This window comes from Myotis daubentonii, chromosome 17 (genome assembly GCF_963259705.1).
Source record: "Myotis daubentonii chromosome 17, mMyoDau2.1, whole genome shotgun sequence".
NCBI lineage: Eukaryota > Metazoa > Chordata > Mammalia > Chiroptera > Vespertilionidae > Myotis > Myotis daubentonii.
The window spans coordinates 43049543-43065704 of record NC_081856.1 but is presented as its reverse complement, the minus strand read 5'-3'; the positions used below and the strand labels follow the sequence as shown (position 1 = coordinate 43065704).

Below are 16162 nucleotides of genomic sequence, written 5' to 3'. Positions count from 1 at the left end.
TTATTGTTGAAAATATTACATATGTCCTCCTTTTCCCCCATTGACCCCTTCTAGCCCACCCCCACTCCAGGCCTTCACCACACTACTTTATGTATCCATGGGTTATGCATACAAGTTCTTTGTTTGATCTCTTCCTACCCACCACCACCTTAACGCTGAGGTTTTATGATTAGTAACAACCTGCATGCCAAATGAAATAGTCTTTCTCAATTTATATCAACTTAGAGCTTTCTGCACTATTCAAAACGTATCAGTAATTGCTTATTGAAATTTCATTCCACTGGGTTCTACAGGACACCTACTACACAAGGCCACTCTACTAATTCCAGCAAACATAGCAGCTCTACCTAATACATAGAAACACATACAGGGAAGCAACCAAAATGCAGAGACAAAGAAACATATCAAAAAGGAAAGAAACGGAATCAAGCAAACTATAGAGTTCAAAATAATGGTTATAAGGTTGCTCAAGGAGCTTAATGAGAGCTTCAAGGGACTTAGTGAGACTTACAAGGATCTTAGAATTTCAAGACATGAAAAAGGACCAGTCAGGAATTGAAATAAAGAATAATTTACAGGGATTCAAGAATAGAGTAAAGGATTCTGAGAATCAAATCGATGTGAAATATGAGGAAGTAAAAAAATCCAATCATAAGTGCAAAATAAAAAACAATGCAAAAAATATGAAAATAGTGTAAGAAGCCTCTGGGATAACATCAAGCATACGAATATTCGCATTATTGCGGTGACAGAAGGAGAAGAGAGAGAGCAAGATATTGAAAACATACTTGAAGAAATGACAGAAAACTTTCCCTACCTGGTAGAAGAAATAGACTTATAAGTCCAGGAAGCACAGAGAGTCCCATACAAGATGAACCCAAAGAGGTCCACACCAAGACACATAATAATTAAAATGCTAAGGGTTAAAGACAAAGAGAATCTTAAAAGCAGCAAGAGAAAAGCACTTACCTACAAGGGAGTGCCCATATGACTGTGAGCTGATTTTTCAACAGAAACTTTGCAGGCCACAGGGAGTGGCAAGAAATATTCAAAGTGATGAATAGCTAGGACCTGCAAACAAGATTACTCTACCCAGCAAAGCTGTCGTTTAGAATTGAAGATCAGATAAAGAGCTGGCCAGATAAGAGAAAGCTAAAGGAGTTCACCACCACCAAACCAGTTTTACATGAAATGTTGAAGAGTATCCTTTAAGAAGAGAAAGAGGAGGAAGAAGAAAATGGCAATAAATACATATCTATCAACAATTGAATCTAAAAATCAAAATAAGTAAGAAGTCTAATGAACAAAATAAACTGATGAATAAAATGGAATCAGAGGCATGGAAACATGGAACAGACTGACAAATCTTCGAGGGAAGGGGGGTGGGGAGGCAGGAAGAGATTAACCAAAGATCTTATATGCATGTATGCATGACCTATGGACACAGACAATAGGGTGGTGAAAGCCTTGGGATGGGTCAGGAACTGGGTGGAGGGGGGCAATTGGGAGAAAAAAGGGGACATCTGTAATACCCTCAACGATAAAGATTAAAAAAAAGTATGAGTAATTGCTTGTTGAAGTGTCATTCCTCTGTGGTTTCCATTGACATTGTGTACCCATGGTTTTTCTTCTTCCTCTCTACCTTTATGACAACTCTTCTATTAGACTCTACTAATACCCTGTAAGACAAGTTCTTCCTAACTGAATAGGATTTTCTATTGCCCCTACATCATCATATGATGATCATTTGTTGCACTTGGCTTTTGCTCTTGCTGTTCTTTTGACTGGAATGGCTTTCTGCACCCACCTAAATCCTGTCTATCCATTAGGAATGGATCTCCTTGAGGCTTATGGCAGCCTCTCTAATCCAGTTGTCTCCTTTCTGACTGGTCATAGATGAAATGAGAATCTGTATGTGAAATTAATTTTTAAACAATAAAATGTCACATTTTTGATATTAAGTTACTATTTGATACTCCAGATATTGACATTTAATTATTTTCATACATATCCTATATACTGCTGCCTCTCATGGTGCTCGTTTTAAAGAGATTTGGGGGAGTCTCAGCTCTGTGTAGCAACTCTCTCCTTTGAAAATAAAAATAGGTTTAAAGTTTGTGTCAGAGTTTGCTTGGTATGTTAAATACACAGTATCCTTTGTGACATTTGTATACAATTATTTAATGGTAAGTGTTACAATCAGAAGTAGTGACAATAAACTAGCATCTATCCCTTAAGTAAATAAACCTTATGCCCTTAGAAATATTTAGAACCTGTTTTCTTTGGCTTATACTTTCCTTATTTGTCAGTTCTAATTGTTTAAGGAAAAGTAAAATAATCATTTAAAAAATTTGGGTTGCCATAGATTGTTGCTTTTTAGAAAGAACTTATACATGATAATGAAGGACGAAAGAATTTGAACTAAAATTTTAAGAGGTTTTTTGTAAGATCTCTAGCCATTAGATTATTTTTTTTTTAACAAAAAGAGCTATAACCTGAGATTTGAGACTTCATCACACAAAAAGGAGAAAACTGTAACCCAGTACTGTTTTATATCAAATAAGGATTGACAACAGTGTTTTTATGCATCTGTTCTGCCCACATAAGAAGCCAGCTTTATCATCTGGATGTGTCCTGGGGCTGAAACTTTTTATAAATATAAGAATTTTGCTTTTTTTTTTTTTTTTTAATGGCAAGCAGAATATGGTATCCAGCTGTGGATTTGCTTATATATTGTGTTGGCATTTTTTCTCTGGGCTTATTTTATACAGTATATGGCAATATGTTGTCATACAAATTCCATGATTAATGCTTATTTATGAAATCTTGTGTAAATATCTTAGAACTTAGTCAAACAATGTGCAAGTTAAAACATTTTTTTTCTCTGAATATTGCAATGACAAATCCTAGGGAAATAGTAGGTTGGATGGTTTATGTTCTTTATCTATAGAAAAGTCTCATATTTAACATTTTTCCTTTACTATTCTATTATTTTTTTCACATTATTTTGCTGGGCAAGAAGTCCAGTTTCAGATATATTCCCCTGAGAAATAGGATTTAAATGTGGGAATCAAATAAGAGTGTTAATTATTTCATAAAACACCAAATAATCATACTTACTAAGATATATTTGATTTCTAACTTGATTCTGTTAAGAGGCATTTCTTTATGTTTGCTTTATTCATATGTAAAAAGAAATCTGTCCTGGAATAACCTGTTATATTAGCATTATTATCATAGTAGCATTATTTTTCTACGAAAATGCTAAATTGCTTATAAAATATCCAGTTGCTAATGAGGCAGATTTCAAGTGTGACTGGAATCATTATATCTGTTTTAAGTTCAAATCATGATAAAATGCTGAAAATTATAAATTTTTATATCTGAATTTTTTCTTTGTATCTCTTATTAGAATCATAGTGTGGTGACAAAATATTCATGATAATATATAATAATTGCCTATCATAGATTATAGATCATGATCAGTGATACATTGATATATATTCTTGTTTTCCTGGACTTGTTTTAATTTTCTCACATTAAGTCAGTTGTGCCTGGAAGTTGAAAGACTGTTTTCCCTTTTCTTCTGCTCAGGTGCAGCTGTTGTATGAGCTAACTGACATTATGCGTAAAGTGTGGAATAAGATTCAGAAGAGAGGCAGCCTCAGTGCTTCAGCCTATCCAGAGACCATGGCTGGTCCTGTTCCTAGTTCCCCAGTGAGAAGCAGTGTGGGCACAGCTCCTCCAGACACCAGCACATGCAGCCCATCTGCTGACATTGGAACTACTACTGAGGTAAGTGTTTCTGAAGAATTCTGTTACCAAATGAAGGGTGATATATAGCACAGAGTTCCCTGTCAGGAATGAGAATGGAGATGACCTCACCTCTGTGGAAGCTGGCAGGTTCAGAGGCTCCTGAGGAGATGGTAGCAGTGGCTGTGCATTTACTGTTCCTTTTAGGTCCAAGTATTTTAATCAGTTTCAGTAGGGAGTGAGGTAGTGCAGGAAGTGGGGGTGCTGTGAAATGGTAGAAACTGAGACACAGTAAAGTTATGCCTTCTCAGAAGCATGGAAACTTAGAAGGTTAGTGAAAAGAGGCTCATGCTCCCCTTCCTGTACCCTCTCGTCCTCTACCCCCTTTTTGAACCAGGGTGGTATTGTTATCTTTACATGGATGGTTTTCAATTCTGTCAGAACCATAGTCCTCTCCTTTCTTCGGATCATCTTAAAAGCCTTTCTTTTTTCTTTAATCCTCACTCTAGGATATGTTTTTGTTGATTTTAGAGAAAGAGGAAGGGAGAGAAAGAGAGTGAGAGGGAAACATTGATTAGTTGTCTCCAGTATGCACCCCTACGGGAGACCGGAACCACAATCTAGGCTTCTTCCCTAATCAGAAATTGAACCCATGACCTTTTTGTACCTTTTTGGTGCACAGGAGGAAGCTCCAAATAACTGAGCCACCCAGTGGTGCCCCTTATTTTTCATTTTTAACACCCTAACCTCACCCAACATGCCAGTGAGTGCTCCTTTTGGTAACAAATATTTTATTGTGCCTCCTTTACTATCGTGAAATGAAAATGAAAAATAACCTACATATACATATGATCTCAAAAATATATAATATTTATGTAAAATATACAGAATAAAAGGAAAGTAACTTAAGGTACAATGATATGTATTTTCACATATAAATACTCTGGCATGACTACATTAGAAGACATAACAACATAATCAAATACGTATAATTACTGTGAATCTGACTTGTACAAATAGACTTGTGTAGGTCTATATTAAATTATAGGCCCAGTGCACGAATTTGTGCACAGGTAGGGTTGGTAGGCCTGCCCTGATAGGGGCCCATCGAGCTGGGCTGGCGGGGGGGAGGGGCCACAGGCAGTTGGCTGGCCGGACCTGCCCGCAATCGGGGTGTTGGGAGCCGATCAGGGGCAGGGCCAGCTGGGAGATGGGGTGGTGGCCAGCCGGGGGTGGGAGGCTGATTGGGGCCCGGATCAGGCAGGTTAGCTGCTGCAGTGCACGTCATGGCCACCGGTCATTCCGGTTGTTCCCCCATTCCAGTCGCTGGGCTTTTATATATATATAGATACCATGGTATTGTTGTTTGTAGCATGATTTTTGAAAATATATAGTGGCAAACTCGTAGTAAAGTTTCAAAGTTTAGTCTTCCTTTCATTTCAGTAGTTGCCTTAGAACTCTTAGTGTATAATAAAATCAAGCAGACATGCAAAAAAATATATTATTTAGATTTAAAACAGAATTCAATTTTATGTCCAAATATTATAAACAGGATTTTCAGCTACATGAGTATCTGTGAGAGTCTTAAATGCCAGTAGTGACACTCAATCATTGAGTCAACCCAAAACACCCTAATACTTTTTCAAAACACCCTCTGGAGGGCTGAACTTTTATCTCTGCGAAAGACTATAATAGATGGAGATAGAAGTTATGTTTTTGTTTTTGTATAAAGGTATAATTTCCTCTGGAAACAAAGCTATTGGCAAAATACAGAATGGGAAAAAGAGTCAAGTAAAGAAGTGTTAATTTCTTTTTTCTTACAAATTTGTAAAGGCGACCAAACTCAGTTAAAAGGGCATTTTTCTTTAGTTGCTTTGAGGCTTTAAAACGTGTGTAGTAGATCTGTTTGACCCCTGTGCGAGCAACTTCTGTATCCCCCTGCTCATTCCAAATCTTAAGAAACATAAGACCTAAGTAATGGGATTGCAGCCCCTCCTCCCTCATGAAGCATAGGTGTAGAATCTAGAAATGTGCCCATATGAAGTCAACGGGCCATATCCTTTCCAGGGTAAAAGCAGTTAATTCTTTCTTAGAGATTCCTAATATTGATAGAATACAAAAGCTCCCATAGTAAAGAAAACAGGTAAACTTTATTGAATGATGTAGAGTTTCCAAACTTATTTAACTGGAGACCCTTTTGTCTTTGAACCACTTTTTTTTCCTGTCCCTTCTACTCTCATTAGCTCTCTGTATTTTCTTTCTATTCATTTCCTCAATTTCCTTTTATTCCAGTTTACTCAGTTTTGTTTGTTTGTTTGTTTTGCCATTTCTAATCCTTTGGGGAGTGTTACAAACAGGAGATTGGAATAAGAGAGGAGAGAGAGGTTGGTGTTTTTCTTTCTTGCTCCCTCCCACTTTGGTGCCCATTATAGAAAACATCTATGCTATTTCTTCAGTCTGGTGAAGCCTTAAGAGATTATCCCTTTTGCTGAAGAAGCAGCTCTTTTTGGCCCCAGGCCTAGGCAAAGGACTCCTTAACTCGGTCTCTAAGCCTTGTCTACAGCCCCTGAATGCCATTGTGCAACCCCTAAACCCTTACCAAACTGACACTTCCACTTGCCACCATGGGCTCACTTCCCACTCGTTACCCTCATTACCATGACGTAGTGTTTCCTCTTCATTTCTGATACTCCGAGATTTGCGTTTACTTCTTTCAAGGTTGGCTATTGAATTAGAAAAAGATAGCATTTTTAAATCAAGCAGTATAAGAGCATTTAATAAAAGGAAATAGGTGTTGACTGAGACGGGAAACCACTGGAGGTAGTACAGTATCTGGATCTACTAACACTGGGATGTTATTGCTACCACTAGGCTAACGCCAGGGAGGGAGAGGTTATCAGAACAGGGAATAAATACCCTGACTTCTTTCTCCTCTCTCATTTCTGTCTCTTGCCACTGTCCCTCATTAGTTGAAGCCAACCAGAAAGCAGAGGACAAGAGTACAGATATATATTCATACAGGTAACACTCCCAGGCACAGAGGTTGGAAAATGGTGGAGAATAGGTCCCAGTGGTCGGCAAACTGTGGCTCGCGAGCCACATGCGGCTCTTTGGCCCCTTGAGTGTGGCTCTTCCTAAGCCTTAGGAGTACCCTAATTAAGTTAATAACAATGTACCTACCTATATAGTTTAAGTTTAAAAAATTTGGCTCTCAAAAGAAATTTCAATCGTTGTACTGTTGATATTTGGCTCTGTTGACTAATGAGTTTGCCGACCACTGGCTAGGCCAAAGAAAAGACATACAGCACTTTCATGTATTAAAACAAATTCTTACTGTGTTTTATCCAAAATTTCTTTGCTTTTGTAGTGGAAAAGAAAAATTTTCATTTCAAATTAGTTTGCCATGTTGCTTGATGTAAAATAAAATGTCTTTAACATCATTGAGTACTAAGAACCGGTCTTTTAAATCTTGGATTTTCTTTCTCTGCCATGTCCCTATTATATTAGGTTCCCAGTATCATTGATTAACTTTTTCTAATTATTTTTTGTGTGGTAAAATATAAGTACCTAAAATGCACTGTTTTAACCATTTTTATATGTACCATTCAGTGGCATTAAGTATATTCATAGTGTCGTGTGACCATAACCACTATCCATTTCAAGAACTTTTTCATTATTTCAAACTAAAACTCTATACTCATTATAATGATTACTCCACATTCCCGTTCTCCCATCCCTGTTCCTGGTAACCTCTATTGTACTTTCTGTCACTTTGAATTTGCCTATTCTCGGTACCTCATATAAGAGGAATCATACAATAGTTCTCTGTTTGTGTCTGGCTTATTTCACTTAGGGTAATGTTTTTAAAGTTCACCCATGTAGTGGCATATGTCAGAATTTCATTCCTGTTATGGATTAGTACTGTTTTATTATATATATAATATTTTATTTATCCATTGATCTATTGATAGATATCTGGGTTGTTTCTACCTTTTGGCTATAATGAATAATGCTGCTATGAATATTGGTGTACAAGGTTTGACTTTTAATGATATAATTTTACCTGGAAGTAATTATATACATGTTATATGACTGTGTCTGACAAACCATTTCAAAGTAATGTAATACCATATATGTTATTTTAATTTTTCTTTACCTGTTGAAATATGTTGATAACTGAGGCATTTGGTATAACAATTAGGAGGTGGAGGAAAGAAAGTGAATCCAGAATCTTTAAAGATGCTTTATTCAGTGCTGATTTTCTGACTCAAAAAAGCACATTTATGTCATTTTAATGTGATTTGCTAGTATGTATGGTTTAGAATTATAGTGACAATATTATCCCCAAATGTGTTCAAGCATGTTTCTAAGATTTGGCAGAGAATGTGGGTACCAAAGGGGAAAAAAAAGAAAATTAGAGTAATGTGTTTAGTTTCTATAGTAACCTTTTCAACAGCAAAATAGAATGTTAGTAATTTTCTCTAAGGTGTATTTCTTCCCCCCCCACCCCCCCCCACCCCCCCCCACCCCCGGAAAGCTAGCTAAATTGTGTATGCTATTTCCCCACTCTTTGCCATAGATTCTCTCCTAAGAACTACCTTTCTCTGACTTTGGTATATAATTTTGCAGAATTTGACAAAGGAGCAAAGATGTTTCTCTTAATTCCATCAACTTACAGTTATATAATTGAATTGTTGGAGAGATGATTTCGACCAGCATCCTTATTTTATGTATTAGAAAATGGAAACACAGTGAATTGAAGTGTCACACATAGTTGGAATTGGATCAGGGTCTCTTAATGTGATTCTAAGTTAATGGAATCTGTGGAGGAGATTTTGAGATCAAACAACTTGAATTTTATCTCTGCAACTTATGATTACATTGTTTAACCTCTGTGCCACAGCTTCATCATCTTTAAAAATGGGAATAATGTTAACCCCTAGAGTGCCAGGGAGCGCAATCGTGCTCCTCCTGTCTTTCGCCAGAAGTGCCGGGAGCGCTACCGCGCTCCTCCTGCAGTGTCACTATTAGATGCTAGTAGTTCACTCTTTATGTGGGGAAAAAATTTAAAAACCTTAACTCAAAATGCCTTGGCAATTTTAGCATAGTTCCTAGGATATTGGTTGGCACTCAAGGGTTAATATCCATATTAACTGACAATGTGCAGTTTGTCCATATGCCCTGTGAACATGCTATCACTCTACGTATATATGTGTTCTTAAATTTCAATAAGGTTTTAATTTTCTTTATAAAGGTCTTACCCCTTTTATAATACATATAGTCTTTCATATTTATATTTTTATTAAATTGAGATGATTATGTACTTGGTTTTCTGCTTTATTCTTTTAATGTGGCTAATTATACTAATTGATTTTCAAATATTAAGCTGATCTTGCATTTCTAGAATAAATCCTACTTGGTGGTGATGCTTTTTCCTTTTTATATCTTGCTAGATTGTATTTGCTAGTATTTTATTTAGGATTTTGGTATCTGTAGTCATGTGAGACACCGGTCTTTAACTTTTCTTTCTCATAATATTTTAGTCACATTGTTATCAAGATTATGCATAAAATGAAATGTGATATGTTCCCTCTTATTTTATATTCTGGAAAAGTATGAATTTTGTGTGTAAATTCTCACAGTCACTATATATTCCCATGATAATCAGCAAGGTAATACTAACTGAAAAGGATATTTGGTATAACATATATCTTATCTAATTGGAAGATCTTTGAATATATATGAAGTTTTAACTTAGAAGATTATTAGAAAAGAGGGACAATGAATGGTAAAGACGGATGGACATAGAACACTAATGTAATTAATGTAAAGGGAATATAAGCAAGGATCTTGATCCTGTTACCACCTCCAACATTGACATTTCTGTATTTCTAGAAAATGAGTTTTATGCTACTCATTGATAAACTAAAACTAATGATAAAATAAAAATTTGAATCCCATTCCAGTGGCACAATATTCATCAAATAAAACTAATAAGCATTTATTATAGGTGCTAAGTAAATATGATATATTTTTGTTACTATAAAGAAATTATTTTATGTCCCAGTTAACTTTTTTGTCATTTTTTTTGTGGTAAAATATGCATAAAAAATTACAATTTTAACCACTTTTAAGTGTTCCAAATTATGGCATTAAGTACATTCACATTATTCTGTCACCATCAATCTCCAAAACTTTGTCATCTTTCTCAATTGAAACTGTACCCATTTAACAGTAACTCGCCATCTTAAATCTTCCAACCCATGAGCATGGGACATCTTTCCATCTGTTTGCATGTTCTTTAATTTTTTTTAGCAATATTTTGTAGTTTTCAACATGCAGCTCTTTCACTTCTTGGTCAAGTTTATTGCTATGTATTTCATTATTTTTATGCTATTTTAAATGGAGTCACTATTAATTTTTTTCTGATTGTTCACTGTTAGTATATAGAAACATAACTGATTTTTTTCAAGTGGCTTTTGTATACTGCAACTTTGCTAAACTTGTTTACTAGTTCTAATAGTTTATTTGCATGTGGAATCTTTGTGTTTTTTTTTTTTTTTTTTACATGAACAGAGATAATTTAACTTCTTTTCCAATTTGGATGCCATTTATTTCTTTTTCTTGCCTAATTGCTCTGGCTAGGACTTCCAGTACTACATTGAATAAATATTTCACTTAAGTTTTTAAATAGTAGGTAGTATTTGAAGTTGAATACAATCTTCTCTTTTTTTTTAAAATATATTTTATTGATTTTTTACAGAGAGGAAGGGAGAGAGATAGAGAGTTAGAAACATCGATGAGAGAGAAACATCGATCAGCTGCCTCCTGCACATATCCTACTGGGGATATGCCCGCAACCCAGGTACATGCCCTTGACCGGACTCGAACCTGGGACCTTTCAGTCCGCAGGCCGACCTCTATCCACTGAGCCAAACCGGTTTCGGCCACAATTTTCTCTTTTGATAGTATTTTTGTGTGAAGGAAAACTTCTAGCATTGTTTCAGCTCTAATAAATTTTGTCCAAATAGCAAAAGATGAAAAATTGACCCTCTGTTGCCTTTTTCATTTCCATATTAGTTGTACTTTTTATGCTGCTTTTTTCCATCTTTTAAAAAAAGTGTGTAGTCAAACATTGTAGGTTAGAAGTAAAATGATTTATACTGAGAAGTTTCGATTGGCGCAGAAGTCAAGGTGTCAAATAAGGGGTATATTATTTCAATGCCATGCTGGGTGTGGAATACAAACTTTTCACCATGATCTATTGCTAATTATCTTTGTTTTCCAAGGATAACACTAATTTAAGCAACTGGGCTTGGTACAGAATACATTTTATACTCACATTGTTTTTTAATATATGGATATTCAATAATTTGGGAATATCAACTCATATTATAATTAAATTAAGTCTGATGTATTATGGTACAAGGCATAGAGATGTATATATTCATTAAGTCACTACAAATATACTTTTATGTAAATATATAAAATTATGAATATTAGCTTAATTTTTGTTTTTAATTGTTTTAAACATAATTATTTTGTATTTTTATCAGCTCTGTTACATGCATTTCTTGAGACTCTAATCATACTCTTTGTTGTGTTCCTAACTGTTTCTTATAGTAGATTGTTTCCTTATGTATTATGTAATCTTATTTTGGGAGTATTTCTTTAATGGGACTTTTCTTTATGAAGGTCTTACATAGTAGGGATGGCCTGGTCCCCCACAAAGGAACTTTTATGTATTTGCTTCTCTGAGGGACTCAGAGTCTAAGATCGCCAGCCTGTGGGACCTTTTCACTATTAATTTCATAGCGAGAGGTTTCCATTTTTGCTTTCTTGTATGTATGAGTAATGTCTTATAGGCTATCTTCATTCACAGCATTGGTATAAGAAATAATTTTAAAATTAGAAAAATTTAAAATGCTGTGTGAATGCTAATGTTGATTAACAACATACCCTAAAGTAAGAATTGACAGATTAAGCTCCAGTGTGTGGAAGCTTAGGTTCATGACAAACTTTGATTTGCATTCTTTATTGATTAAGGAATTAAAGTTACTTTTGGCATTCCTGTTCTCAAAAAGTGGTTCATCCAGCATAAAGTGGTTCATTTCTTAGTATCTAGTAGTTGTTCAAAATGCATTTATTTTCAGATAATCTCTCTAGTTTTTCATTATTGGCTTACTTGATTTTAAATTTCAAATAGTTTTATTGTATAGGTAAAATCTGAGGTTACCTTACATTTCTTGTGCTTATGTATATCAATTATATCTCTGAGCACCACTTTGAAGTTGCAGTTTTGAATTTTTTAAATTCCTAATTAATATTTGCATTTTAAAAGTTCATAAAAAATGTAAAAAACATTTACTATTTAAAGTATAGTTTTCTCTTGGTGAGTTGGGTCAAAACTATTATTTTTAAATTGTTTTAACTGTAAAGAATTTACTATAAATCTAGTTTTAAAAAGCACACTCTTAACAATTGTTTGTATTAAGTAGAAGTATTTGTTTATATGATTCTTGGATGATTTATACTTTAAACTATGAGTAATTCTTTTCATGTTGACATGTTGATAGGGAGCACCATACTTTTCGGTGAATATACCCCTAGCTTCCTGAATATCCACCTGGGTGGTGTAGAGGGGGAAATATGAGTGAGAGGCTTAAGTACTGAGCTTAAGAAACAGTTAATCATTTTTCCCACCCTTGCATTGAAATAATGGGAGCAAAGGTAGTGGAAACCACAGCAGGCCACTTGTTACTGTTGACTTAAGTACAAACAGTGGTGGAAGTGTTTAGCCCTTTGGGACGTTTCGTGATTGAACAAGAACTCTGGAGTTATTTTGATAAGGGAGAATAGCAATGTGGCCAAAACTATGATCATCCCTGAGGTCTGAAACAGGCCAAGGATGAAGGGCTGAAGTGTTTGCTCTTCCAGATGAACAAAGATAAATTCAGCTAGGAAAATAAACTCAGTATTTTGGTCAATTTGCAACAAAATGGTGAAAGAATTAAACTGTATATTTTGGAACTTGGCATAGAGGTGTGGGAAAATATTTCAGCATCTCCAATTCTGGCTCAATTTTGCTATAGAATTGGAAATAGAGCAGAAAATTAATGCATAAACATATTTAACAATACCGCACCAAATGTTGTAAATCCAAAACGAAAATTGAAACTCCGTGAGGAAGGAAAGCAAAACCTTTCCTCAGGAGTGCTTACTTATTAAATTTGCAGCCAGAGTTTTCTTAGCATTCATAGTGAATATGCCTAACTGTGAAAAGTCACTATCTCATTGATATGAGATGGCTGTTTTTCTCTGCAATTTCCAGGCTTATGATTATGATATTCTTCTGTTTGAGGGAGAATTAATTGATGAATGCTTCTGATCTAAGAACCTATCTGTAAAGAAAGGCACACTGACTACAATATGTTGTATTTTAGTGAATTTTTCTTTGTAAAATGCATCCTTTTCTGAGATTAGTTCATCCTTTTCATTGGATGCTGTGTTATTTTAGACAGCTAACCAAAAACCCAAATTTTTCTATAGCTTCTCAAATTCTAGGAATTTTAATTAAAGCAGATATAGGACCACTTATTTTGGAGAAGCATTTATATGAAAACATCACTCAACAGTAAGGTGGTTGCTTTGCTTCATGTAATTGGATCAAGAAATGATTATACTACCTTCAGGATTAAGTCTGTAATTTTTTGTCACTGTAAATCACAGGACACCATTGCTTTACTGTGCTCGGTGCTTAACTATTCCAACAATAAAAACCTATCTATTGTTTTGTGAAAGTCTTCCCCATTTGGTCTCCTTATGGGGATTCAATTAAATTGAATTTTATTCTGATTAAAAGATGCTGTAAATCTGACGTCAAGGTAAATGTCTTGTGGTAATATATTTACAATATATTTATTTCACAAATATATGAAAGTTGAGTGTTTAGGTTTGTTTTGTTTGAGGTTTTTCTTATCATTCCTATTTCTAAGAGCCAATCTAATGGTTTGAGTAAGAGATTAGTCTGAGAAACTATCCTTACAAAACAGTATATTGATCATGTTACATTGAATTTGATCAAATTTTAGGGGATGTTTTGTTCTAGATGTTGACTGTTGCTAAATTACTCCTTGGCATAGATGGAGTTAGAAGTTAAAAGTTAGGAATATATAGCATGTGAAAATGTGCTAAAATTAGAAAGATGACAAAATGAGAAAGACAAGAATTATTAAAAATATGAGTGTACAATTTCTAAGTATCAGTCAAGCTTGATGGTGATAATCATACCTGCTATTTATGCATTGTTTATTATAGGTAATCACTTTATATTCATGTTCTTATTTAATCTTAACTCTAAGAGGTAAATATTATTATAATAACCATTTATTCAGAAGAGGAATCAATCTGAAAGATTAAATCACATGGCTAATATCTGAAGTTCTTAACCTAATACATCATGCTGCCTACTAGACTAACTTTTAGTTCTTGACTGTTTAAATATATATACACATATTTTAAACAAATAGTATAATAACATGCATCAGTGTTATTGATTAGTATATGTTTATATTATTAGCTTATATTATTAGCATTATGTATTAGTATAACCATTTATATGATTAGCATTGGCATATGGAAAAGTTATAGGTAATAATTAAAGATTTTTTTAAGTTACATAGTGTTGTTTTGTCAACCTAGGGAGATTCTGTACAAGCAGGTGATGATTCACCATTCTCTGATTCTGTTACCTTGGAACAAACTACAAGTAACATTGGTGGATCCAGTGGACGTGTTAGTCTATGGATGCAGTGGGTACTGCCCAAAATTACGATAAAACTCTTTGCTCCGGATCCTGAAAATAAAGGCACAGGTACAGGATTCCTTTTCTTCTGTACTGTAAAGATAAAATATTAAACACTGTTTTTAGAAAAAAAAATCATAGTAGACTTCATTTTATTTGTCATTGCCATTTAAATTAAATAAATGTCATCAGATCTAATTCACATGATTTCTATTAGCAATACTAACATTGAATATTATACCTAAATTTTGTCTTGTTTGTATTAAAATTCATCCTAAAAGCCACGAGGTAATTTCTTCTTGATCATATTGATGTATTAGGTTATTATCACTAAAAGTATTGCAAAAATCAATGACTGATATCAGATACGACACATGAAACACTAACTATGAATTCTCCTATTTTGAAATAGGTGTCCTATCTTAATTGTGAGGCCTATATCGATATAAATTTTACTTATTATTGCAGAATCTTGTGTAGTTAATGAATAGAAAGCCTCAGTCCCTTTGTAGATGCCAAGAATATACATGCCATTGATCGTGGGTCAGTATTGAAATTAATGTTCACTTCTTATTGCAGAGCTTTGTATGGTCAGTGAACTAGAAGACCTCAGTGCCTCCATAGATGTCCAGGATGTATATACCAAAGTGAAATGTAAAGTCGAAAGTTTCAATATTGATCACTACAGAAGCACGTAAGTAAAGAATAATGATTATGGGAAAGGCTATATTTTCTTTGAACAAAGTATAATAAGAATTTTTACATTTATATTGGTTAGTTATTTTTTAGAAATACTATAATTATTCTCAAAGAGGTTTCTTAACAGATAAATTGGTTAATTTTATTTGGTATTCATTCATATGTGAAATATAATTATGTTTTGTTTCATAAAATGGCAAATTTGTTTATAAATATCCACATTGCCATATTAAATGACATAAGCTGCTTTTATTAATCATCTCTGACATTTGTTACATGGGTTGTTTATTTGCTAAGATGCTTGGGACACAGGTGATGGCTTTGGTTTTTGCTATATCCTTGCCAACCACTCCCTATAACAGTATAATGTAGATTAAATGAAGCAACATCTCATGTCCCTTTTCACTCTGGAGACTATTCATATTTTCCTTCCCTAATACATTTCTATGAAAAGTATGATTATAAGCAAATATAATTTGTTTATAATGATAAATAACAGTAGTAAAAAATGAAATTTTAGGTATTTTCACAAAGCTATATAGCAATTTTGTCATTTTCCCCCCAAATTAAAATCCAAATCCAAATCGCATCATATTTTAAATTTTATTGTATTTTGTCATATAATAGCCTTATTTATTTTTTCTCAATTCATAATATTCATTCAAAAATTATTTCTTGAGTACCTGCAGAAGCACATATATTTGTATACCTTTATTGATGTATTATATACCCTAAAAAGGTCTTTTTTATTTAACAGGTTTCTAATTCTACATTAAAACATTTGAATTTTATCCTTTATCACATATATCACATTGCTCATGTCACTAATTATCCAACTGCCACAGCTGAAAAATTGGGTCATAATTGTGAAGTTCAAAATATTTTGCTGTATATATTTTAAGATCT

The 16162-nt window shown here is 34.0% G+C and overlaps 1 protein-coding gene across 4 annotated transcripts in view; it reads left to right on the top strand.

Annotated features, from left to right (window-relative positions):
* The window catches only part of VPS13B (vacuolar protein sorting 13 homolog B), a 626384-nt gene that overhangs the window by 298989 nt on the left and 311233 nt on the right, over positions 1-16162 (top strand). For all 4 annotated transcript variants that reach the window (XR_009449565.1, XM_059672116.1, XM_059672115.1 and 1 more), the window contains exons 24-26: positions 3595-3795; positions 14455-14626; positions 15137-15251. Coding sequence is in view for 3 of the 4 variants with exons in the window: in XM_059672116.1 (XP_059528099.1) it covers positions 3595-3795; positions 14455-14626; positions 15137-15251 (488 nt within the window). In the remaining variant the exon portion in view is untranslated. The remainder of the gene's footprint in view (positions 1-3594; positions 3796-14454; positions 14627-15136; positions 15252-16162) is intronic.